The 25,171-nt window shown below is 47.4% G+C and overlaps 1 protein-coding gene across 1 annotated transcript; it reads left to right on the top strand.

The window, feature by feature from the left end:
* The first annotated feature begins 1,044 nt into the window (after window positions 1–1,044).
* Window positions 1,045–24,861, top strand: LOC102116355 (cystatin-SA). Its single transcript, XM_005568168.5, has 4 exons — window positions 1,045–1,286; window positions 21,470–21,729; window positions 23,296–23,409; window positions 24,525–24,861. Exons 2-4 carry the CDS (start codon window positions 21,502–21,504, stop codon window positions 24,606–24,608), a joined length of 426 nt encoding a protein of 141 aa, XP_005568225.3. The 5' UTR covers window positions 1,045–1,286; window positions 21,470–21,501; the 3' UTR covers window positions 24,609–24,861.
* Window positions 24,862–25,171: the final 310 nt, after the last annotated feature.

The raw sequence follows: 25,171 nt of genomic DNA on the forward strand, positions 1-25,171 counted from the left end.
GATTCTGTGAGAACTAGAATCCTGATGCCTGGAATAGGTTGCGAGTGTCCTGAGAGAGGCCTGCAACGCCCACGGAGGTCACTCTCACCTTGTAAGGTCAGGGGCTGGTGAACTTGGGGCATCCTGCCAATCGCCAGTGAGTCCCCCACCATTCTGAGGGCAGATACCCACATGCACTCCAAAGGGAGTGTCCACACTCGCTCTTCCATGAGCAGTGGTTTAGGGTCCTGGGCACCAGCTCTGTCCTCACTGTGCAGCCATGGAGGGGGCGGGGATCCCCACACCCAGATGTTGGACCACGGGTGTGCAGACACCATGGAGCCTTACAAGTGTGTATTTTCTAGTTGAATCCCCAGTGGCCTGGGATGGCCTCCCTTCCCAGGTGGAGAGAGACGGGAATATCAAGACATAGCCAGGTGAAGAGAAGTACATGTGGGCTCCAGGCTGCGGAGCCCTGAAGACGTCAACATGTTGCTGAGGCCAGAGTGAAACCGGAGGGCCCGGAGGGACTGGCTGGCCAGCCCACAGCCGCAGCTCACAGCTCTCTGAGAGGCTCTCCCCAGGTCTCAGGTCTGGGAGGCTTTCTCTCCTGAGACCCCTTTTAAGAGTTCTGTCTCACTCAGCTTCTTCCTGGGCACTCGTTGGCCTGTCTGTCTCTGGGGCCACTGGGACTTGTGCGGTGCCCTGTTTGTGTTGCTGGCACCGGCACCGAACACCCATGTGGTCTCATAGGAAGGTCCCAGTAACTCCTCACTGAAATGCACCTGCTTATCCAGAAACAAGGTCCTGTATTTCTGGACTCGTTCCTTTGAATGATTAGAGAATGCTGGCAATGACCAGGACCAAGCCACTGGCCCTTTTCTGTGAAGCTGAAGGTGAGGTGGCAGACCAGGGGAAGCCCAGTGACTCTTCGGGACACAGGACACTCTCCCCAGCTCCCGCAGACCCTGCAGCTGAGTGCTCTCCCCAGGGTCTGACTCATGCCCCTCACTGCCCGGCCTACTCAGCCACATGCTCTAAAGGTCCTGTGCGACCTTGCTCACTGTCTCTTTCAAGCTGGGCCAGGCTCAGTGGGGCCTGCCAGTTTCAGGATCGCCTGCTGGGCTTTGGGATCACATCTTCAGGACCCTCCCCGTTCTCCCTGCTTGGCATTTCCCAAGGAGACTCCCCAGACAAGCCAGCATTCTGGGGGGTTTCCGTGTGCTGGAAAACAAGGCGGCATCCAGGAGATCAAAGGAAGACAGCAGGGGCAGGGAGGAGCCCCGGACTCAGAGCACAGTGGTCCAGTGATTGCTGTCACAGCAGTCATCAAAGGGGCAACTCTGGGCATGGGGGCAGGGGCGGGGGCGGCTGCCTGGGAATTCCAGGGCCCTCTCCGCTCCTCCCTCCCCTCCTCCAGTTTTTCCACCTGGGGGGTTCTTCTTAGCTGTCTTCAGCTGACTTTGAGTTTTGATAATCTAACAAATTAATCTCATAGAGACTATGGCAAACTTAAACTGAGAAAGAGAAATAACAATTGAATTAAAAATGACAAAAGGGGAAATAAAAATACAAACATTACCACTAAATATATGAGGCCTAAATCAGGGGTCGCTCATACCACATGCAAATCAGAAGGCCCCTGGACTGTTTCTCCTCCTGCCTGTGGGTCCAGCTGGTCCCTCACCCTGGCTGGGTCGGGGGTGCTGCCCTGGGCCTGGGAGCTTTGCTCTGAAGAGGAAGTGCTGCCTCAGTCACCCTCAGCAGTCCTCCTGTTCGCTGGCCTCTGCGGACACACCTGCCTTCCCTCCTCAGTGGGCGTTTGCTAAGCTTCTGCTGTGCTCCCAGCAGAATCCTCTCCCATCCAACGCAGCCCAGTGTTTTCTTTCCTAAGTACTTTAGTTTTTAAAAAACTTTAAGTTAATTTAAATTTAAAACAGTACAAAAATGTCATAATACCACTTCTTTTTTATTTTTAAAATTTTCTGTAGAGATGGAGTCTCACTATGTTGCCCAAGCTGGTCTCGAACTGGCCTCAAGTGATCCTCCTGCCTCAGCCTACAATTCCACTTTCACTAAGTGAAATGTAGGTTTCAACATCATAGAAACTCCAAATACCAGTGGCTTAAGTAAACTGGTGTTGCTTTCTCTTTCATGATGCTGACAATGGCTAGAATTCTTACAAGCCTCACTCTTGCTGGGCACTGCCTCGTTGACTCATTTAAGCCTCACATAGAAACAGTCAACCAAAATGGTATATATTTTTACATTTTATGTTTTTAACATTTTGAATAAATAATGACTGTATTTCTCACCACTTTAGGCCTTTACTCAAATCATATATGTGAGTGTCACCTGTGTTGACACTTGTCGCTCTAGCTCCTTCCTTATCAGTGTTTTGCTAAATTCTCCGGGACCTTGTCCTGATGGACTGTAGTTAATTAAGTCCTTCCTGATTTAATTGAGAATGGTGAAATAGGGTGGAGCTTGTAGGATCAGGTGCTTGTGATGATAACTAACACACTGTGGTTAATTAAAGCATTCTCTACTGACTTGATTTTACACTGGGTTGATTCCATTCGTTTCCTCTTAAATTGGGGTTGCAACGGGCACCTTTGTCCCAGTTTTCATGTGCACCTGTGTGAGAGCTTCTCTAGGGTAGGCCACAAAGAAAATTGCAGGCATATGAGATAGTCTCCTTTCAGCTTTATTAGGGACTGCTGTGCTGATGATTTCCTTTTCTTTTTCCTTTTTTGAGTCGAGGGGGTGGGGGGGTCTCACTATGTTGCTTAGGCTGGTCTTGAACTCCTGGGCTCAAGTGATCCTCTCGCCTCCGCTTCCCAAAGTGCTAGGATTACAGGCATGAGCCACCATATGCGGCCTGATTTCTTTCATCATATAGATTTTTCTTAAAAATTGAAGACAGTTTAATGTATCAATGTTTTGTTTAGGGTATGTGCTGTTGTATTTTTCATTTTAACAATCCTTTCCTACGCTCTTCCATGTTCTCTTTCGCCATGTTCTTTCTTTTACTTTTCACACTTAGGTGTGCGATCCAACCGGAGGCTGAGTTTGTGTGGTGTGAGGTCAGAATCCCAAGGTCGATCCTCTCCCCCACTGCCTGCGTGCACAGCTGGCTTTTCCAGCATTGACAATGGAGCAGCTCATTCTCCACCCTCTGATTCCAACAGCATTTCTATCGTAGTCCCCTTTCCCCAAAAGGCTGGCTGCCTTTGAGTGTCTTTTCTATTGGACTGGCTGTATGAAGGAGGCACAGGCCTGAGCTAAGAAAGTCATTGTTTGATCTCGGCCAGGAAAGGAAGAAAAATTCTTGGGCACATCCCAGGCCTACGCACACTTCCTGGGCCCTGCCTGCTAGAATAGATGGGTCTGTTCCCTGGTTCTAGCCCCGGACTCCCTGCCACAGCCTCCCATCCTCGGGCTGCTGCTCTCTGCTAAGATCCTCTCTTTGGGCATATGGTCTGAGTTTGGATCCCAGCTTTTCGGAAAAGCTTCATGTATTGGCCGTGATTATTGATGCTACTGTTATCACAAGCACCTCACCCTGCAAGCTCACCCTCTTCCTTCATTCTTTGGAAACATGAGATTGGTTCTTGCAGGGAGCTTTTCTTCCTAGGAAGCTGAAATTACCTTTTTGATGCAGACGAGCGCTTGTCCTGAAGAGTAAGGGGAGGAACCAGATGTCTGTCACTGAGAGGTGGGAGTGCAGAACTGCAGACAGGATAAGTGGGGAGATCTTGACTGATTGCAAGGAAATAGTACCATTATTGGCTCCAATTGTAGAGGCTGGAGTCTTTAGATGACTTGTATGGTTTACAGACTCCACGGAAGGAGGCAAAGCAGTAGCTGAGGAGGTCTTTGGAGTTGGACACACGTGAGTTCAGGTCTCATTTGCACCTTTTGCTAGTTGCATTCCCTGGGGCACATTTCTACTTTATGTGAGCTTCTGTTTCCACAACAGTGCAATTGAACTCTTGTGGTATCTCCTTCACTGAGCTGTCATGAAGATGAATGGGGAGATGTATGGAAGGCACTGGCAGGAGGCCCAGCAGGACCAGGCCCTCCGGAGACAGTGTTTGTGCTGCTCATTCTCATCACCAGTTCTGGGGGGAACATCCCTCACAAGCCAGGCTTGTTGATAACAACCTTCTCAGCAGGCAAGTGGCAGAGAAGCTGCGGAGGGACCCAAATGTCCAGGCTCCCACCAGGGGTAGGCAGGCAAAAAAGAGGAGCAGACGATTCCATAGCTCATCAGTGATTACCAGGCTGTCTGGGACAGTGTCGACAAGGCACAGAAAAGGAATTGCATTTTACTGTTTGGCTTTGAGTTTAGACTTTTGGTCCAAGTCAGGTTGGGGTCAGAACTCAAGAGAGTTTCTTCTGGAGAATTAAATATAATGATTGTCTCTTCGAAAGGCTCTGACAACCAGACTCACTTTCCCAAGCTTCATTTGAAAGTGTTGAGATGCTTGGGTTCACGTCCTTGTGTTCTGCCTTACAGCTGGGAAACCTGGTGCACGTCAGCATTCCGAAGCCCTCTCTCCTCACCTATGGTTTTGGATCAAGTTTAGCTGAGAGATCGTATACAGTCACATTGTGTGACCTCTTACAGTACGATTTGACTGTTTGCTGTTAGAAGACCCACTATTCCCCGTCCTCATTCTAAAGTCAAAACAGCCTCTGGGCTCCTCTTTTTCTCTATTGGGAGCAAGTTTTATTTTAAAATAAAGTCAGGGATACGCGCCAGATGTAATCATCAGCTGAGGTCCTCAAAACCTTTCATTCCAACCACTCTAATTTCTGTCACAATGGCCCCTTGTCACTGTGAGCCTTTCTGTAGAGGGTATGTGGGGCTGTCCTCCTCTGGCCACTTCATACACACTGATCACAGTGTTCTCAATACTTTTCATTTTGACACTTGGACAATGTTTACCTCTACTTCTTTGAAAACATTCTCTTTAGACTTGGCCAATTTGACAAACGTGTTCTTTCTGCCTTCTTTAGTGGTTGTCCAGGCATGGACAACAGCGGCTTTCTCCTGGAACTGATTCCATTCAGGGTCCTTTTGGATCTCTTGCAATAGTTTTCCTTTGATTCAGCCAAATTTTCCACTTCTTCAATAAGTGTTATTTAGAGATCAACCTCAAATCTCCAACATTGGCACTTACTTTGAAACCTTAAGCAGTTCACCCCATGCCAGAGATAATACTTCCTTTCGGGGGACAAAAACCGATTCAGTCTATTTTCCACCTTCTTTACTTTTCCAGACACATCAGTGATTCTTGACACATTAATATCTACCTTAAGCCTCACCACAATCCATGTGATTTTAGGCTAAGGAATTAGATTTGGGATATGTTTCTCCAAATCCACATACAGTGGTTCAAGACAAAAGATAACCTATATCAATATTTAAATCTAAATGCCAAATATTGGAGGTGGGGTTATACGTGGATGGGTCAATTGCCATCTTCCACATCACAGGCCGGACACATATTCTGTGAAATAGGCAAGTGCAGTTATTGTTGGGTAGGCCTACGGTCTAGAGAAGTTGTGAGGTAAGACGCCAGGAGAACTAGAACATAGCAACCTGCTCCTGAGCCCTGAAACAGAAGCTTGGAGCAGATAGAGACTTGGATTTTTGTCTTAAGCTCATCTACAATTTCTATCATGTGCTGACAGTACTTTGATAATAATAAAATAATGTTTCTTTTTTATTTTAGCTTTGAATTCAGAGTCTTTCAGACCCAGAAGGGTGATATGGGTTGGGGGCCAGGGGTAGGAGGATTGGTTGGGTTGAGAGGACTTGCTCCTTAGGGGTGCTCCACCATGGACATTCAGATGAGAAGTGGGTGGGAGGAGAGCAAAGCTCCCAGAAAATCCAGTGGGTCACGTGGGAAGTAATTTGTGGCACTTGTTTTAGGTTTACCAGATTAAATGGTCTAAGATAATCATGGGGGATATTTCATCCACTGCTACACATTTCAAGAACTTAAGGCTAGAGTCTTTGAAGTCAAATTCTAGGCTGTAGAATGTGTCTGCTGGGCTCCCCAGCCTGTACCCCATCTCTGTGTTCCCCACTCTGTTTCAGGATATTATTCTACAGGGCTTGCACATTCTCTTGAGGTTGCAAGATTGCTTAGAAAAACTGAATTCACAGCAATGCTTACTCACCCTGCTTTGCGTACACACACACACATACACACACACACACACAGAAACACCCAAAAAGCAAAACATAAGCCACAAAGACTCCTTGGTGGAACTTCAGAGCACTAAACTCAGCCCTGGGTCAGGTGGGCTCTGCCCCAGAGCCTTTTATGTTTTACTGTGTACTTAGAAGGGTATCAGAGTCCTGAAGTGTGGCTGGTCTCCATGTTGGCTTTGGTCCTGGAAGAGACGACCAAAGGCTATTTGCTGATAGAGAGACCATAGGGCCCTACAGGACTCAAACTTAAATCCTCCAACTACAAATTATAAATTATTAATACTTCCAATGGACTTGTTGGTGTTTCCTTGCCAGAACCAACAATACTCAAATCTGGCTGCCCATCTAAGCCACTTGGGGAGCTTAATCTGTAGATGTTCATATGAATTCTGAAGCCTTACCTGATGAATTCAATGCCTGCAATGAGGCCTGGGAACCGGATCTTTAACAGCCATGGCGCCTTCTGCAGGCTGGCCTTCGGTAACCACTGGGGGTTGATCCAAAGGTCTTTCTGAGCTCTCCTGACCCAGGATCCTCTGATTCAATGAATGCATCCCTAGCAGGGCAACAAAGAGCAGGGCTTCAGTCCCTTACTGCATGCCCACCTGCCCATCAGTGCATCCTGCCTGCACCTCGCCTCTCCCAAGCTGTGGTTGCCTCTGAGAACTGAAAGCTCTCCTCTCATTAGAAGAGCCCAGCACCGGTCCTGCCTCTCACTGGGACTCCTTTGGATCCCAGTTCAGCAGGATCCTGCAGGAAGAGAGTAGGGTCTGTTGCCTGGGGGTAAATCTGTGCTCCAAACCCTGATGGTTTCCACTAGAAGGCCCTGCCTGTTCCAATCTTGGTGACGGGTAATGACCTTGCCCTTCAGGGAATTGTTTCTGGCATAAAATGAGACTTCCGTGCCTGTGACTACTGAAAAGGATGTGACAGATGCAAGAAATACTCCGAAGGAAAAACTAATTTAGCCTATTGTAATGGGTTTTTCAGTGGTAAAATATACATAATAAAAAACTTACCATTTTAACAATTTTTAAGTTTATACTTCAGTGTCATTAAGTACATTCACATTGTTGAGCCGCCATCACCAGTATCCATCTAAAGAGCATTTTCATCTTCCCAAACTGAAGCTCTGTCCCATTAAACAATGACTACCATTATCCTTACCCCCAGCCCATGGAAACTACCATTCTACTTTCTGTCACTATGAATTTGACTATTCGAGTTACCTCATATACATGAAATCAGACAGTGTTTTTTTTTTGTGACTGGCATATTTCACTTAGCATAATGTCTTCAAGGTCCATTAATGTTGCAGTAAATGTCAGGATTTCCTTCCTTTATAAGGCTGAATAATATTCTGTTTTATGTGTATAGTACATTCTGTAAATCCACTCATCATCCATCAATAAACTCTTGGGTTGGTTCTACCTTTTGGCTGTGGACATGGATGTGCAAATATTATGTTTGAATCCCTGCTTTCACTTCTTTTGGGTATATATCCAGAAGTAGAATTTGAATCAAATGGTGATTCTATTTTTATTTTTGTTATACTTTAAGTTCTAGGGTACATGTGCACAATATGCAAGTTTGTTACATATGTATACATGTGTATGTTGGTTTGCTGCACCCATCAAGTCGATATTTACATTAGGTATTTCTCCTAATGTTATCCCTCCCCCACTCCCCCACCCTCTGACAGACCCCAGTGTGTGATGTTCCCCCCCGTGTCCATGTGTTCTCATTGTTCAACTCCCACCTATGAGTGAGAACATACGGTGTTTGGTTTTCTGTCCTTGTGACAGTTTGCTAAGAAAAATGGTTTCCAGCTTCATCCATGTCCCTACAAAGGACATAAACTCATCCATTTTTATGGCTGCATAGTATTCTATGGTGTATGTTTGCCACATTTCCTTAATCCAGTCTATCTTTGGTGGACATTTGGGTTAGTTCCAAATCTTTGCTATTGTGAATGTGCCACAATAAACATACGTGTTCATGTGCCTTTGTAGTAGCATGATTGATGTTCCTTTGGGTATATACCCAGTAATGGGATCACTGGGTCAAATGGTATTTCTAGTTCTGGATCCTTGAGGAGTTACCACACTGTCTTCCACAATGGTTGAACTGATTTACACCCCCACCAACAGTATAAAAGCATTCGTATTTATCCACATCCTCTTCAGCATCTCTTGTTTCCTTTTTCATGATTGCTATTCTAACTGGTGTGAGATGGTATCTCATTGTGATTTTGATTTGCATTTCTCTGATGACCAGTGATGATGAGCATTTTCTCATGTGTCTGTTGGATGCATAAATGTCTTCTTTTGAGAAGTGTCTGTTCATATCCTTTGCCCACTTTTTGATGGAGTTCCGTGTTTTTTTCTTGAAAATTTGTTTATGTTCTTTGTAGATTCTGGACATCAGCTCTTTGTCAGATGGGTAGATTGCAAGAATTTTCTCCCATTCTGTACGTTGCCTGTTCACTCTGATGATAGTTTTTTTTGTTTGTTTTTTGTTTTTGTTTTGTTTGGTTTTTTTGTTTTGTTTTGCTGTGCAGAAGCTCTTTAGTTTAATTAGATCCCATTTGTCTATTTTGGCTTTTGTTGCCATTGCTTTTGGTGTTTTAGTCATGAAGTCTTTGCCCATGACTATGTCCTGAATGGTATTGCCTAGGTTTTCTTCTAGGATTTTGATTGTTTTAGGTCTTACATTTAAGTCTTTAATCCATCTTGAGTTAATTTTTGTATAAGGTGTAAGGAAGGGATCCAGTTTCAGCTTTCTACATATGGCTAGCCAGTTTTCCCAGCAACATTTATTAAATAGGGAATCCTTTCCCCATTGCTTAGTTTTGTCAGGTTTGTCAAAGATCAGATGGCTGTAGATGTGTGGTGTTATTTTCTGAGGCCTCTGTTCTGTTCCCTTGGTCTATGTATCTGTTTTGGTATCAGTACCATACTGTTTTGGATACTGTAGCCTTGTAGTATAGTTTGATGTTCAGGTAGCATGATGCCTCCAGCTTTGTTCTGTTGGCCTAGGATTGTCATGGCAATGCGGGCCCTTTTTTGGTTCCATATGAACTTTAAAGTAGTTTTTTCCAATTCTGTGAAGAAAGTCATTGGTAGCTTGATGGGGATGGCATTGAATCTATAAGTTACCTTGGGCACTGTGGCCATTTTCATGATACTGATTCTTCCTACCCATGAGCATGGAATGTTCTTTCATTTATTTGTGTCCTCTTTTGTTTCGTTGAGCAGTGGTTTGTAGTTCTCCCTGAAGAGGTCCTTCAAATCCCTTGTAAGTTGGATTCCTAGGTATTTTATTCTTTTTGTAGCAATTGTGAATGGGCGGTCACTCATGATTTTGCTCTCTGTTTGTCTGTTATTGGTATATAGGAATGTTTGTGATTTTTGCACATTGACTTTGTATCCTGAGACTTTGCTGAAGTTGCTTATCAGCTTAAGGAGATTTTGGGCTGAGACGATGGGGTTTTCTAAATATACCATCATGTCATCTGCAAACAGGGCAATTTGACTTCCTCATTTCCTAATTGAATACCCTTTATTTCTTTCTCTTGCCTGATTGCCCTGGCCAGAATTTCCAACACTATGTTGAATAGGAGTGGTGAGAGAAGGCATCCTTGTCTTGTGCCAGTTTTCAAAGGGAATGCTTCCAATTTTTGCCCATTCAGTATGATATTGGCTGTAAGTTTGTCATAAATAGCTCTTATTATTTTGAGATACGTTCCATCAATACTGAATTTATTGAGAGTTTTTAGCATGAAGTGCTGTTGAATTTTGTTGAAGGCCTTTTCTGCATCTATTGAGATAATCATGTGGTTTTTGTCTTTTGTTCTGTCTATGTGATGGATTATGTTTATTGATTTGCATATGTTGAACCAGCCTTGCATCCCAGGGATGAAGCCAACTTAATCGTGGTGGAAAAGTTTTTTGATGTGCTGCTGGATTTGGCTTGCCGGTATTTTATTGAGGACATTTGCATCGATGTTCTTCAGGGATATTGGTCTAAAATTCTCTTTTTTTTTGTTGTGTTTCTGCCAGGCTTTGGTATCAAGATGATGCTGGACTCATAAAATGAGTGAGAGAGGATTCCCTCTTTTTCTATTGGTTGGAATAGTTTCAGAAGGAATGGTACCAGCTCCTCTCAGTACCTCTGGTAGAATTCAGCTGTGAATCTGTCTGGTCCTGGACTTTTTTTGGTTGGTAGGCTATTAATTACAGCCTCAATTTCAGAGCCTCTTGTTGGTCTATTCAGGGATTCAACTTCTTCCTGGTTTAGTCTTGGGAGGGTGTATGTGTCCAGGAATTTATTCATTTCTTCTAGATTTTAGAGTTGATTTGCGTAGAGGTGTTTGTAGTATTCTCTGGTAGTAGTTTGTATTTCTGTGGGATCGGTGGTGACATCCCTTTACCATTTTTTACTGCATCTATTTGATTTTCTCCTTTTCTTCTTTATTAGTCTTGCCAGCAGTCTATCAGTTTTGTTGATCTTCTCAAAAAAAAACACCTCCTGGATTCATTGATTTTTTGAAGGATTTTTTGTGTCTCTGTATTCTTCAATTCTGCTCTGATCTTAGTTATTTCTTGCGTTCTGCTAGCTTTTTGAATTTGTTTGCTTTTGTGTCTCTAGTTATTTTAATTGTGATGTTAGGGCGTCAATTTTAGATCATTCCTGCTTTCTCTTGTGGGCATTTAGTGCTATAAATTTCCCTCTACACACCACTTTGAATGTGTCCCAGAGATTCTGGTACGTTGTGTCTTTGTTCTCACTAGTTTCAAAGAACATCTTTATTTCTGCCTTCATTTTGTTATTTACCCAGTAGTCGTTCAAGAGCAGGTTATTCAGTTTCCATGTAGTTGTGTGGTTTTGAGTGAGTTTCTTAATCCTGAGTTCTAATTTGATTGCACTGTGGACTGAGAGACAGTTTGTTGTGATCTCTGTTCTTTTACATTTGCTGAGGAGTGCTTTACTTCCAACTATGTGGTCAATTTTGGAATAAGGGCAATGTGGTGCTGAGAAGAATGTATATTCTGTTGATTTGGAGTGGAGAGTTCTGTAGACGTCTATTAGGTTTGCTTGGCACAGAGCTGAGTTCAAGTGCTGAATATCCTTGTTAACCTTCTATCTCATTGATCTGTGTAATATTGACAGTGGGGTGTTAAAATCTCCCATTATTATTGTGTGGGAATCTAAGTCTCTTTGTAGGTCTCTAAGGATTTGCTTTATGAATCTGGGTGCTCTGGTATTGGGTGCATATATATTTAAGATAGTTAGCTCTTTTCATTGAATTAATCCCTTTACCATTATGTAATGGCCTTCTTTGTCTCTTTTGATCTTTGTTGGCTTAAAGTTTGTTTTATCAGAGACTAGGATTGCAACCCCTGCTTTTTTTGCTTTCCATTTGCTTGGGAGCTCTTCCCCTATCCCTTTATTTTGAGCCTATGTGTGTCTCTGCACATGAGATGGGTCTCCTGAATACAGCACACTGATGAATCTTGACTCTTTATCCAATTTGCCAGTCTGTGTCTTTTAATTGAGGCATTTAGCCCATTTACATTTAAGGTTAATAGTGTTATCTGTGAATTTGATCCTGTCATCATGATGTTAGCTGGTTATTTTGCCCGTTAATTGATGCAGTTTCTTCCTAGCATCAATGGTCTTTACAATTAGGCATGTTTTTGCAGTGGCTGGTACCGGTTGTTCCTTTCCATGTTTAGTGCTTCCATCAGGAGCTCTTGTAAGGCAGGCCTGGTGGTGACAAAATCTCTCATCATTTGTCTGTAAAGGATTTTATTTCTCCTTCACTCATGAAGCTTTGTTTGGCTGGATATGAAATTCCAGGTTGAAAATTCTTTTCTTTAAGAATGTTGAATATTGACCCCCACTCTCTTCTGACTTGTAGAGTTTCTGCTGAGAGATCCGCTTTTAGTCTAATGGGCTTCCCTTTGTGAGTAACTTGACCTTTCTCTCTGGCTGCATTTAACATTTTTTCCTTCATTTCAAGATTGGTGAATCTGACAATTATGTGTCTTGGGGTTGCTCTTCTCAAGGAGTATCTTTGTGGCGTTCTCTGTATTTCCTGAATTTGAATGTTGGCCTGCCTTGTTAGGTTGGGGAAGTTCTCCTGGATAATATCCTGAAGAGTGTTTTCCAGCTTGGTTCTATTCTCCCCATCACCTTCAGGCACACCAATCAAAGGTAGATTTGGTCTTTTCACATAGTCCTATATTTCTTGGAGGCTTTTTTCATTTCTTTTTACTCTTTTTTCTCTAAACTTCTCTTCTTGCTTCATTTCATTAATTGGATCTTCAATCACTGATATCCTTTCTTCCACTCAATCAAATTGGCTACTGAAGCTTGTGCATGTGTCACGTAGGTCTCATGCCATGGTTTTCAGCTCCATCGGGTCATTTAAATTCTTTTCTACCCTGTTAATTCTAGTTAGCCATTCATTTATTCTTTTTTCAAGACTTTTAGCTCCCTTGTGATGGGTTCAAACATCCTCCTTTAGCTTGGAGAAGTTTGTTATTACCGATTTTCTGAAGCCCACTTCTGTCAACTCATCAACTCATCAAAGTCATTCTCCATCCAGCTTTGTTCCGTTGCTAGTGAGGAGCTGTGGTCCTTTGAAGAAGTGATGCTCTGGTTTTTAGAATTTTCAGCTTTTCTGCTCTGGTTTCTCCCCATCTTTGTGGTTTTATCTACCTTTTGTCTTTGATGATGGTGACCTATAGATGGGGTTTTGGTGTGGATGTCCTTTTTGTTGATGTTGATGCTATTCCTTTCTGTTTGTTAGTTTTCCTTTTAATAGTCAGGTACCTCAGCTGGAAGTCTGTTGGAGTTTGCTGGAGGTCCACTCCAGACCCTGTTTGACTGGGTATCACCAGCGGAGGCTGCAGAACAGCAAACATTGCTGCCTGATCCTTCCTCTGAAAGCTTCGTCTCAGAGGGTCACCTGGCTGTATGAGGTGTCAGTTGGCCCCTACTGGGAAGTCTCTCCCAGTTAGGCTGCATGGGTGTCAGGGACCCACTTGAGGAGGCATTCTGTCCATTCTCAGAGCTCAAACACTGTGCTGGGAAAACCACTGCTTTCTTCAGAGCTGTCAGACAGGGACGTTTAAGTCTGCAGAAGATTCTGCTGCCTTTTGTTCAGCTATGACCTGCACCTCAAGGTGGAGTCTACAGAGGCAGGCAGGCCTTCTTGAGCTGTGGTAGGCTCCACCCAGTTCGAGCTTCCCAACCACTTTGTTTACCTACTCTAGTCTCAACAATGGCAGATGCCCCTCCCCCAGCCAGGCTGCCGCCTAACAGTTCAGTCTTGGACTGCTGTGCTAGCAGTGAGTGAGGCTCCGTGGGCATGGTACCCACTGAGCCAGGCAGGGAATATTATCTCCGGGTGTACCATTTGCTAAGAACATTGGAAAAGCACAGTATTTGGGTAACAGTGTCCCAATTTTCCAAGTACAATCTGTCACGGCTTCCCTTGGCTAGGAAAGGGAAATCCTCCAACCCCTTGTGTTTCCCAGGTGAGGCTATGCCTTGCCCTGCTTTGGCTCACCCTCTGTACACTGCATCCACTGTCCAACCAGTCGCAATGAGATGAACCAGGTACCTCAGTTGGAAATGCAGAAATCACCTCCCTTCTGTTGTTCACACTGGGAGCTGCAGACTGGAGCTGTTCCTATTTGGCCATATTGGAATGGCGACCCATATTTAGAACTTTCTAAGGCAACCTGGAATGGGTGGTTTCACCAGATCCCATGATGAATGAGTACGGGCAAGTTGAATACAGCTCCTGACTCCTGGCTTCAGTACCTTCCTCTGGGATACCTCAACTCTATCCAGATATTAGGGGAAGACCAATTTTACTCAAACAACAGTCTTTTAAAAATACATTTTCTGAAATCGGACTGCTCCAACCCACATCTCCCTCCTGGATTCCATGCAGGAAGTGGAGGTGGACACAAGAAGCCCCACAATGCACCAGGCCTAGCTCCCTAACTCTGTGAGGCCCCGCCCACTCTCTTAGACTCTGAGCTTGGCCATGTAACCTGCTTTGGCCAATGAAACTTCAGAAGGTGGGAGTCTGCAATGGCTGGCGCCAGGCCACACCTGGGTGCCGGGCTCCTAGAATGATCTTAGAACTACTCTTCAAGTAAAAGTATCCTCACACGTTCTTGAAGATGAAACTCCACTGTTGCAACTAAGCACATTTCCAGCCTACCCCACCTGAATGCAGCCCCTGAGTGAACCCAACAAGACCAGTGGAAGAGCCGCAGATAGCTCCAGAGTCATGAGAACCCACACATCATGTTGCTTTCAGCCAGGAAGATTTGGGGTGGCTTCTGATGCAGCAGCAGGTAACTGATGTGTACAGGATGCTCTGAACACCACTCCCAACAGAGACCCACAGTCCACCCCATGTGGGGTCCAGAGAGGAGGAAATCTCCTCCCTCATAGACTGTGGTTTCTGCTGGTGTCCGCAACTGCCATGGGACATGTGGAGTGCAGCCCTGTCCTTCGAATCCAGCCTACATTTCATGCTCTCCATCTGCCTTCTCACCAGTTTCCATCCTATTTTCATAGCACTAGAACTATCAAACCCGTCAAGCTGCCCCCAGAGGATCAGCCTTTCAAAAGATCTCACCCCAAAGGCCAAGCCAGAGCTCACCTGCCTGTAGGATGCACCAAGGAGGGCAGGGACAGGTAGGGACAAGTTTAGATGCCAAGTACTCATCACAGTTTCAATTTAAGGACACTTGGAAGCCTAGGGCTGTGAGCCAAGGATCACAATCTGATTTGTGGCAGTGAGTAGAACAGCACAGGAGTGGAGGCATAGAGTACAGTGAAGATTCCTCAAAGATTGGACAGTCACAAGAGAGCCATGAGCGTTCTCATAGCTGTGGCAGTGTGGAGGACACACTGGAAATACAGGTAACAGAATGTCACAGGACTTCAGTTTTTATTGGTTAGTGAACAATGAGAAATAAGCAGGAAACACGATGGATGGATACATAGATAGATAGATTAAATATATCTGATAGGTAAATAGATAGATTCCATTTGTAAACCAAGAGTATCTGAGACAGGTCTCCATCAATTTAGAATGTTTATTTTTCCAAGGTTAAGGACACTCCCATGACACAGCCTCAAGAAGCCCTGATTACATGCGTCCAAGGTTACAGCGTGTTTTATACATTTTAGATAGTCATGAGACATCAATCAGCATATATTAGATATACATTGGTTCGGTCTGGAAAGGCAGGACAACTGGAAGTTGGGAGGGGGCATCCAGGTCATAGGTAGATAAAAGACAAATAGTTTCATTCTTTTGAATTTCTGATTAACCTTTAACTGAATAAGCAATTTACAGTATTTAGTGAAACAACAGGGCAAAGGAAGCAATCAGATAATGCATTTATCTCACAATCTCATGTGAGCAGAGGGATGACTTTGAGTTCTGTCCGTCCTTTCTCCACAAGGAATTTCCTTGTGGGCAAATTGTGAGGGAGGACGTAGTTTTTAAATCTTTGTAGCTACCTTATTTGGGAATAGAATGAGAGTCACGTTTGCCCGATGCAGTTCCCAGCTTGACTTTTCCTTTTGGCTGAATGATTTAGGGGTTCTGAGATTTATTTTCCTTTCACACCCAGATAGCCAGATTAGTTAGGCAGATTAGATTAACTGACAGATAGATAGCTAGAAATATAGATATGCCAGGCACTGTAGCAAGCACTTCACAAGCATTTCATAAGATTTCCCTGACACCCCTATGAGTCAGTGTGGTACATTATTGGGGCATATTAGATTATTCTTCTAAATACTCACTCCCTGTCCTCCACCCTCCATGACAGAGTGTACTTCACGACCACTTCCCTTTGGGCTGGCCATGTGACTTGCTTTAGCCAAGGGAGAGTTGCAGGTGTGAAGTAACCAGAAGCTTGAAATACTTTTGTGCAATTCAGCTTACCTTCTTGTGCACTGCTCTTGCCATGTGAGAATATGAAAAATGTCCGCCATTGGTCCCTGGAGAAGGATGACAGATGTGGACCAGAGCCAGTCCAGACAATCCCATCCCAGGTCAGTTACTCCCAGCTGGACTGCAGATGTGAGCAAAATAACTGGTCAATGCCATAGGCCAACGAGATCATGCAGCACTGTATTACACAGCCCATTGTCATAATAACTCATGGATACTGGGAATCATTGTATTCTTGTTTTTAAAATGGCAAGACTGAAGCACTGGGAGATTTAATAACTTGCCGGTGGTCACAACTACATCTCTGGGCAGAACCATGGGGAATAGTGTGGCTATTAACTAAACTGGGGATACACGATGGGAGGCAGGGGTGTGGGCCAAAATGATTGTAACACTGGACATGCTGAAATGTTGGAGCCTGCAGGATGTCCAGTAATGACATTATGGGCAAGAGGATGTGGAGCTTCACTGCTTGAAGCCTGAGCTTGGTAGAGATGATTCGAGACTATTGCAATAGGTGTAAAGATTCTCACAATGAGTTGGAGAATGAGCTCAACTCTCAATACAAGGTGAAGTGGGATTTACAACCAAGGATCAGGGTGGTGGGGTTAATAGATGGGAATTACTAAGCAGAGACAACAAAGGTAGGAGTTTCTGGATAAACTAATCTAACAATATTGTTGCTAAAGGCAGGACAAAGCCTTAGACATCAAAGTTAAGGAATGAAGAACTTGATCAGATGTTGAGAGTGATCAGATACCAAGGATGGAGGGATTCTTTCTAAACTGACTTAGCAGGATTCTTTCCTAAAACTGGGCAATGCAGCCCTCGCAAGAACAGGAGGTAGGGGCTGGGGACTAGGGTTGAGGACTAGGGGAGATGAAGGCTCAGAAGAACCTAACTAAGTTTTGGTCAAGGTGAGTCTTGTCGCTGGATCCAGCTCCTCTGTGACAGGAGGAGAGAGCAGGCAGGGTCACGGGAAGGGCAGGGCTGTCCTGATGGCCTCTGGCCCCAAGCTCCAGCACTCAGTGATTGAGTTTAGCAGGATTCCAAGCAGGAACAGGAACCACTCTCCACCGTCACTGCACTTTGCTAAAGGAATTGATATTTAAGGTTACACAAACAGTGACAGGGAAGTGCCAACAGTGACCCAAACAGGATAAGAAAATCTGACCACTCAGCGATGTCAAGGAGATTACTCACCTCCTCAGAGTCATCTGTTTTCCTCGTGTCCAGGCCTCTGCAGGCTGCAGCCCAGGGAGTCAGACGGATCCCTGCCTGCAGCAGCCAGCCGCCCGAGATCCTGGAGGCCGCCTCTACTCCCCTCCCTTCCTATGTAGTTCTTCAGTCACTGAATCTGCACTGACAAATACTCTTTTTGAAAAATAAATGTTAACTTGCATTCCAAAACCACGAATACTGTTCACCTACTGGTGCCTGAGAAGGATTCTCTTTCTCTCCATGGAGTGCAAAACAATAGGACCTCAGGCACTGGGCTCTGCCCTGTCGCCTTTTCTTGCGGGAGCTACCAGCTGGGTTCCCTATGTGTATCACAGTTTCCTAATGATGTGGAAGAGCCAAATGTGTTACTGACATTGGCTCACAGTTGAGAAGCATCCACGTGTCCGCCATGTTTGAGGAGAAGGAGAAAAGAAGGAGCGATGGAGTGTGAACGAGACGAGCTTGACCCCAGAGAATTCCAGGCACTCCATAAAGGGGGCTCCTGGGCTTCCCATTTGAGAAGCCACCAAATCCTGTGGCTGCTCAGTCTCAGCTACTACTATACACCAAAGTGTTAGTTGCTTAAAACCCAGATGTGCAGAATCTCAACTCTTGGCCAGCTTGTCCTCACCACTTGCACCTTTAGGTGATGCTTTCTGCGCTTGGTCGTTTGTTTATTATAGTGTTGTTTAGCGTTCACTTATTACTGGTCATTTATTACAGAGAACCTCTGCCACTCACCTAATTTCCCATCCTGCTAATTCAGATGATCGGATCAGTAGTCACCCACGCAGCCTACGGGAACACAGCTTTCTCTTTCGTCACGTGGCAGAAGGAATACGTGCCCCCTCCTGGGCAGCTGGACTCCTCCAGGTTACATGGGAGCTGGAGGCCCCAGGCTTGTTCCTCAGTCCATGGTTGCTATCTGTCCCCCTCCTAGTGTGTCCTTAAAACTGTGGACTATAGAAATCAGGGAACAAAGTGTTCTGTCACTTTTTTTTTTGAGACGGGTGTTTTACTGTTTCACAGGCTGGAATGGAACTCCTGGACTCAAGGAATCTTCCTGACTCACCCTCCTAATTAGCTAGGATTACAGGTGCACCACCACACCTGGCTACTCCATCATTTTCAAACATGTTGATACATCACTGCTGAAGTCTGCTCATCTCTGCTGGTCTGAACTCCCAGACACTATGCTTTACAACGTAGCCTCTTTCTCCAGATGCACGACAGACACAACATTTGCCTACGGTCATCAAACATCTGGAGCAGCTGGCCAGCTACCCTAACCTGCCACTTCCTATCACTCCTTACTGGACATCACACTCGTACCTACTCCTGAGAGCAACCTACACTGGTATCTTTCCTACTGGGATTAGAGAGGTTGCTGCATCAGGACAGCTGACCCTCCGGGCAGTGCCGGCCAGTATCCTGACAGATGACCACTGGAGGTGTCATCACATACGGGGCACAGGTCAGCACTCTGGCCTCCCTCCCTCACACTCCACCCACCAGCACATTCTCGCTATTTGGGTTACCTGCATCTCCCTTCCACTGATTAAAAAAAAAAAATACAGGATTGCTTGACCTTCAGCTTACCCTCTGCACAGCATGTCTTCCTGAGTATGGACTCCCAGCTCTCCCGGGAAAGTGGGAGCCACAGAGGAGAATTAACTCCTACCCTTTGGAGATGACCATTGTGCTCACAAGCACCTAGTTTGGGACTTCCCTCTCTTTCCCTCTCTGGGAATCTCTCCCCATGTCCTGTCTAACTAGGAGGCATATGTGCAGCCCTGTTTGAAGACCTTCCCTCCCTCACCCAGCAGTAACCACCATCCCTGGGCCACCTGCTGTATCTGCTGGGCTGCATGGCTTTCTAGGGGTGCTGGATTCGCAGTGGGGTGAAATGGTCACTGGGCCTTGGGTAACAAGGTCCCCTGTCCTAATACTGAACATGAGCACCCAAGAGTAATACTGTTTCCACTGTCGGGCTCCTGCTGATCCAGCCGCAGCCATGGCCGAGCCCCAGGATGACAGCAGGTCTGGGCTGATCCTGGCCAACCCTCACCTTGACCACTCCCAGGAGAGTCCTCTGGGTGCCCTGCAAAGGCCCAGGGTTTCCTGGTGTTTCTGGCCAAGCTGCCACCTCACCATAAGGGCATTTGCCACAGGGTCACCTTAGGCGTGGAGGGTGTGGTTGAGAGAACAAATGGAACAGCTGTCTGTTCAGAGCCTCCTTCCACCCTCCCCACTCCTGGAGTCACTTTCCAGCCCAGGCCCGCAGCATCCCGAGCTGGGGACTTTGTCACCCCACAGGGCACCCAACTGATCAGGTCTTCTCAGTCTGGGGAGAATAACTCACAATCCTGGCAATGAAGTAACTCGGGGGCCACTGGAAAGCCACACTGAGCAAAGGGGATGTCTGGGGCAAGGCAGATGTCACAGGTCTGGACAAAGTGGTAACACAGGTGTATGCATTTATGAAATCCTCCATGTGGAGCACATACTATTAGGCATTTTATTGTATGTAAATTCTACCTCCTTCAAGGCAATTTTTAAAATATCAGGTGAGTCTTCCAAGCAGTGCGCAGAGGAAAGGAGCCCGAAGCATGGCTCCCTAGGAGAGAAGCAAGAGAGGCCCGTGGACTCCCACATTCATCCTGTGGCTGCTGCTCCCTCTCCTGACACCCACACTGCTTGCCAGGGGTCCCAGTGTACCTTCCACCCGGCCCCACCGACAGTTACCATGAGACTCCAGGTCGTTCCCTTCCCTGCTCACACCCCCTCCAGGAGCTTCCTTTCCCTGGAGCAGACATGCCCAACCCCACTTCAGGGCCTTTGCACTGGCTGTTCCACACTGCCTGGGGCTTCTCAACCTCTCCAGTCTCGTAGAGACCTCCCTGACCAGGGTCCACTGGTCTCTCTCTAGCCCCTGTTCTACTTCACTTCCAACAAAGTGAGTATAACTCCCTAATCCTAATTGTTGATCATAACCTACCATCCCCTACACACACTGTGTAAGGAATGGACTGTGCAGTTCCATAGTCACCAGCCGCATGTGCCACAGGACACTTGAAACGGGGCCAGTCCAAAATGACTCCTGGGCTAAGTGTAAAAAATACACAGGGAATTTCAAAGATTTACAAAACTGAAAAAAAAAAAAACCACATAAACTATCTCATTAATAATTGTTCCCATTAGCTAAAGTAATCTTGTGGCTAGATTAGGTTCAGTAAATATTTTAAACATTACTTTCACCCATTTATTCTTATCTTTTAAAATGCATCTACGAGAAATTTTCAGTTGCTCCTGGGTTCATGTCACATCTCTGTTGGGCAGCAGCTCTGCAGCGTCACCTCTATGGCTCATCATCCAGGTTCCGTCTTCAACTCCTAGACCTCCTGGCACAGGGAGTAACTGGTGACAGGTTGGTTTACTGAATAATGAGTTATGAGAAGAGAACCCAGTGACCTTTTCCAAACAGGTTAATTCCCTTACATTTGGCAAAGAAATTCTCCATAGTAGGGTGTGGACAGGGTCTTCTGGAACCTTCTGAAATAACCTCCCTGCTCCAGAGATTCAGTGACAGTGACCAAGGGCTCCTGGATGCCCCCGATATCTGAAGACCCCGAAGGCCAAACCCTGTATTTTTCCCTTTTCTGAATAAACAGGAGGTCACATTGCTTTCATAGAGCAGTGTCAAAGGAGCAGTGTCACCTCTGTGGAGACGCCAGTGACTCAAGCTTGGGAGCACCAGGGGAAGAGAGGCATGGCTCCGGGAGGCTATAGTGAGGACAGGAGTGGGGAGGAGGGAGATACGGAGGAGGAGGCCTGGGAGGGGCCGGGGGAACTTAGGCAGGGTGGGAGCTTGTGGTGGGGGGGGAGTGAAAAGAGAGATGGAGAAACAGGGGATGGGCAGAAAGAGGAGGAGGAATCAGGGGCGTGGCATGGAGGGGTGGGGCTGGCCTGCCAAAGCAGGATAAATGCACAGCTGCCTGCTGGTCTGGGCTCACCACCTCAGGCTCTCACCTCTCCTGCAGCTCCAGCTCTGTGCTCTGCCTCTAAGGAGCCCATGGCCCAGCCCCTGTGCACCCTGCTGCTCCTGCTGGCCGCCCTGGCTGGGTCCCAGGCCTGGAGCCCCGAGGAGGAGGATAGGGTGATCCCAGGTGGCATCTATGACGCAGACCTCAATGATGATGAAGTACAGCACGCCCTTCATTTCGCCATCAGCGAGTACAACAAGGCCACCGAAGATGAGTACTACAGACGCCCACTGCGGGTGCTGCGAGCCAGAGAGCAGGTGGGTGCTGCCACCACCCCAGAGGTCCTGAGTTCCAGCCTGGTTTGTCATGCAACTCCCAAGAGCATTCCCAGCAAATCAACATTGACACATTCATGATCTAATGCTCAGACTCTTTCAGCTTTCCCTGAGTCTCCCCTGATGGCCTTCAGGCCTAAGGGTGCTCCCGGGCTATGCCCTGCAGCCACTGTCTGTCCCCTCAGCCTCCTTTAACCTGCAGGATCCGCTGTGTCTGTGACACGACCGTGCCATTTCCCAGGGTCCAGCAGGTGTGGGTGGAGACTGTGCTGACTCTGGGTGGGTTTGATGCTGCTCAGGATGAGACCCAGGCCATGAGACTTATCCTTTTCCCTGAGTCCTATTGGCAGGGGCCACATGGGAACCTGGCTCCCTGTTCTGCAGAGCCCTGCTTCCCTCCCCAAGTCACGGCCCTGGGCACAACCCCTTAGGGCTAGCAGCCTTCACCCTCGGTTTGGCTGGCCACCCGCTACAGCCCAGGGCAGCTGAGTCCCTGCTGGGGTGGAGCATGCCTGAACCTGCCTCTACGAGCTGATGCAGAGTTAGACCTCAGCCAGATGAGGACACCAGTCACCCAGCAGAGCATTGGATGGGGTCAGGTCAGGAGGGAGCTTCGAAGGGCTACTGGGCCCAGCTTGACGTGCATCCCATGGCAGAGCAGCAAATAGTGACACAGGCTTTGGAGCTCCTCCATCTTCTCTTGGAAATTCAAAGGAATCCAGACCAGCCCCCTTCTCCTGCAGCTGTCAGCTGGGGCCCTCACCCTGCATACAAGGTGCACTGCCTGGTGCGGTGGTCCCTGCTGGCCTGCACCTCCCTTTCAAGCATGACAATAACTTGGAGTGAAGCACAGGGCATCGCAGACCATCCGGCCCGGAAGCCTCTTTTATATATGGATAAACTGATACTCGAGGGATCTCAGCAGTTCCTCCTGGTTCCAAGCGGCAATGTCTAGCACCCTGGTCTCAGAGTCCCTCATCCCAGGTTTCTCCACAGCTCGGCCACGTTGTGTCTGGGACAGACCCCGTGCAGGGAAAGGGTTCAATTCTAGTCTGCAATTGTAAGACACGCAGGTGTGTTGCTGACTTTAGAAAAGTAGCTCGAATCTCACACCTAAAATGGTGGCATCCGGGAGGCCCCATTGAGCCAAAGCATCTCTGTGTGTGAAGCACCTCATTTCCTACTCTTAAATGAAGGAATAAATCTAGGTTAAATGGAGGGAATGAGATTTTCTGAAGTTAGCTGAAATGTTGTCATCAGATGACAGCCTTCCTAGAAAAGATTTAGTGTTCCTTTGCCCCTGAACCCCAGGTAGCAGAATTCAATGAATGCTTTTACCCAGCACAGAGAAAACAATGTTTAAGAGCAGGCATGAGGCCCAGCACACTGCCGGCTGACAGGAAGAGGGGACTTGTGTGCCTTGTGGTGACATATGGGCAGCTCACGAAGCCCCAAGCAAGTCCAGTGACTCAGCCACAGTGAAGTGCTGTGCGTGCATGAAACTGATGGGGAGCGCTGTCCGTGCGTCCTGTTTTCTCATGTGTGTAGGTCGTGGCCGGAATGAATTACTTCCTCGATGTAGAGTTGGGCCGAACCACATGTACCAAGTCCCAGCCCAACTTGGACACCTGCGCCTTCCATGAACAGCCAGAACTGCAGAAGGTACGTTCCTGATGGGGGTCCCGGGCCAGTCATGCACTGCAGAGGAGTGCGTATGTGTCAGCCTCTACCCTACCCATATTTGGAGGGTATGTGTATGTACAGGTGGGCATGTGGGGAGCCATGTATGCATGGAAGTGTACATGTTCACGTACTTGGGGGTGTGTGCATGCAGGTGTGCATGAGGAAAGGTGCACGTGTGTACACACATGTGTCAGTGTGTGCAGGGAGGTTTAAGGGAGATGTGTGACCCTGTGTGGATGCGTGGGAGCAGTATGGGGGTTTGTACATAGATCCATGAGGATGAGGGGTCCAAGTGAGTTTACATAGTTGCCTATGTGTGTGCAGATGGGGTGGTGAGGGAGGGGGGTGATGTATTTGATTTGCTGGGAAGGCTTTAGCTTGGGCATGGTTACTGAGAGGTCAACTCTACCTTCTTTGGGGTGTTGCCTGTCAAACAGGAAGAAGCAGCTGCTGGGCTGGGTGCTGGGCAGGGAGAAGGGGCTCTGTCTAATCCCAGCCTCAGGCACTTGCCCGCAGCCACAGCAACACTAAGCAGATTAGTGGGACCTAGAGGCCTGTTAGCTGCGTAGCCCTGGACCTGCCCCGCTCACCCAACACCAGCCTCTCCAAGGACCTGCTGGTTCTTGTGAAGTCTCCACTCAGGGGAGAGCCGTACTCCCCTTGTCACCCTTGCCCCAGCCTCAGATCTTTGAGGGGGAGTTGCCCTGCCCTGGGCTCTTCCCTCTGGCCCCTCTTAGTGCTGGCCTGGATGCTGGAGGTGGAAGGAGCTGGGGGAATCGAGTCGCCACCCCCTGCCCTGCACCCTTGGGGCTCCGGAGGCCTTGCACGGGCTGCTCCTCAAAGGGCTGTGCTGGGACAGAAACCCTGCAGGCTGGGGTGAGGGCCCAATGCCACCTGGTGACTTGGAGCCTTGGGAGGGGCAATGGAACAGTCACTATTCATTCTAGTTCGGTGCTCTGGGACTCAGCAGGGGTGGGTGTGGACCCAGTGTCTCACCTCCATCCTCCTCACCCAGGCTCTGACATCTCATGCCTGAGCGTCTTCCCCTTTAACTGTAACTCACACTGATTGGCCTCCTCTCTTCCCTTTCACAGAAACAGCTGTGCTCTTTCCAGATCTATGAAGTTCCCTGGGAGGACAGAATGTCCCTGGTGAATTCCAGGTGTCAAGAAGCCTAGGGATCTGTGCCTGGCCAGTCACACCAACCGCCTCCTACTCCCACCCCCTGTAGTGCTCCCACCCCTGGACTGGTGGCCTCCACCCTGGGGGCGGTCTCCCCATGCGCCTGCGCCAGGAGACAGACATAGAAGGGAGCAGGAGGCCTTTGTTGCTCAGCAGGGGGCTCCGCCCTCCCTCCTTCCTTCTTGCTTCTGGTAGCCCTGGTACATGCTACACACAACCCCACCTCCTGCAATAAAACAGTAGCATCGGCTCCCTCTGAGTTCTTGACTGTCTGGGGGATGTGCACACAGGCAGGGGTTCTGCAGTTCCTTTATGAAGCCTCCTTGTTCTGCTGGTGTGGAGATCAGAGGAGTACCTGGGAGCTGACGCAGCCACAGCAAGGCTGTCATGGGAGCTGCTGCCACTTTCGGAGACCTGAGCTTCAGAATAGGGAGAGAGCAGCCAGGGACTGGGAACCCAGGGCTGCAGCTGCAGCAGCCCCTGGTGAGGGCGCCAGGGAGAGGAGGGGGCCCAGGCAGCTGGCCCAGGAAGCTGGGCTGCTGCTGTGGTCTGAGCTCCT

The sequence above is a fragment of the Macaca fascicularis genome, chromosome 10, assembly GCF_037993035.2.
Source record: "Macaca fascicularis isolate 582-1 chromosome 10, T2T-MFA8v1.1".
Classification (NCBI taxonomy): Eukaryota; Metazoa; Chordata; class Mammalia; order Primates; family Cercopithecidae; genus Macaca; species Macaca fascicularis.

Coding starts and splice junctions, on each gene's coding strand:
- LOC102116355 (XM_005568168.5), top strand. CDS start 21,502: ATGGCCCAGCCCCTGTGCACCCTGCTGCTCCTGCTGGCCGCCCTGGCT. Junction 21,730..23,295: donor TGCTGCGAGCCAGAGAGCAG/GTGGGTGCTGCC, acceptor TCATGTGTGTAG/GTCGTGGCCGGAATGAATTA. Junction 23,410..24,524: donor AACAGCCAGAACTGCAGAAG/GTACGTTCCTGA, acceptor TCCCTTTCACAG/AAACAGCTGTGCTCTTTCCA.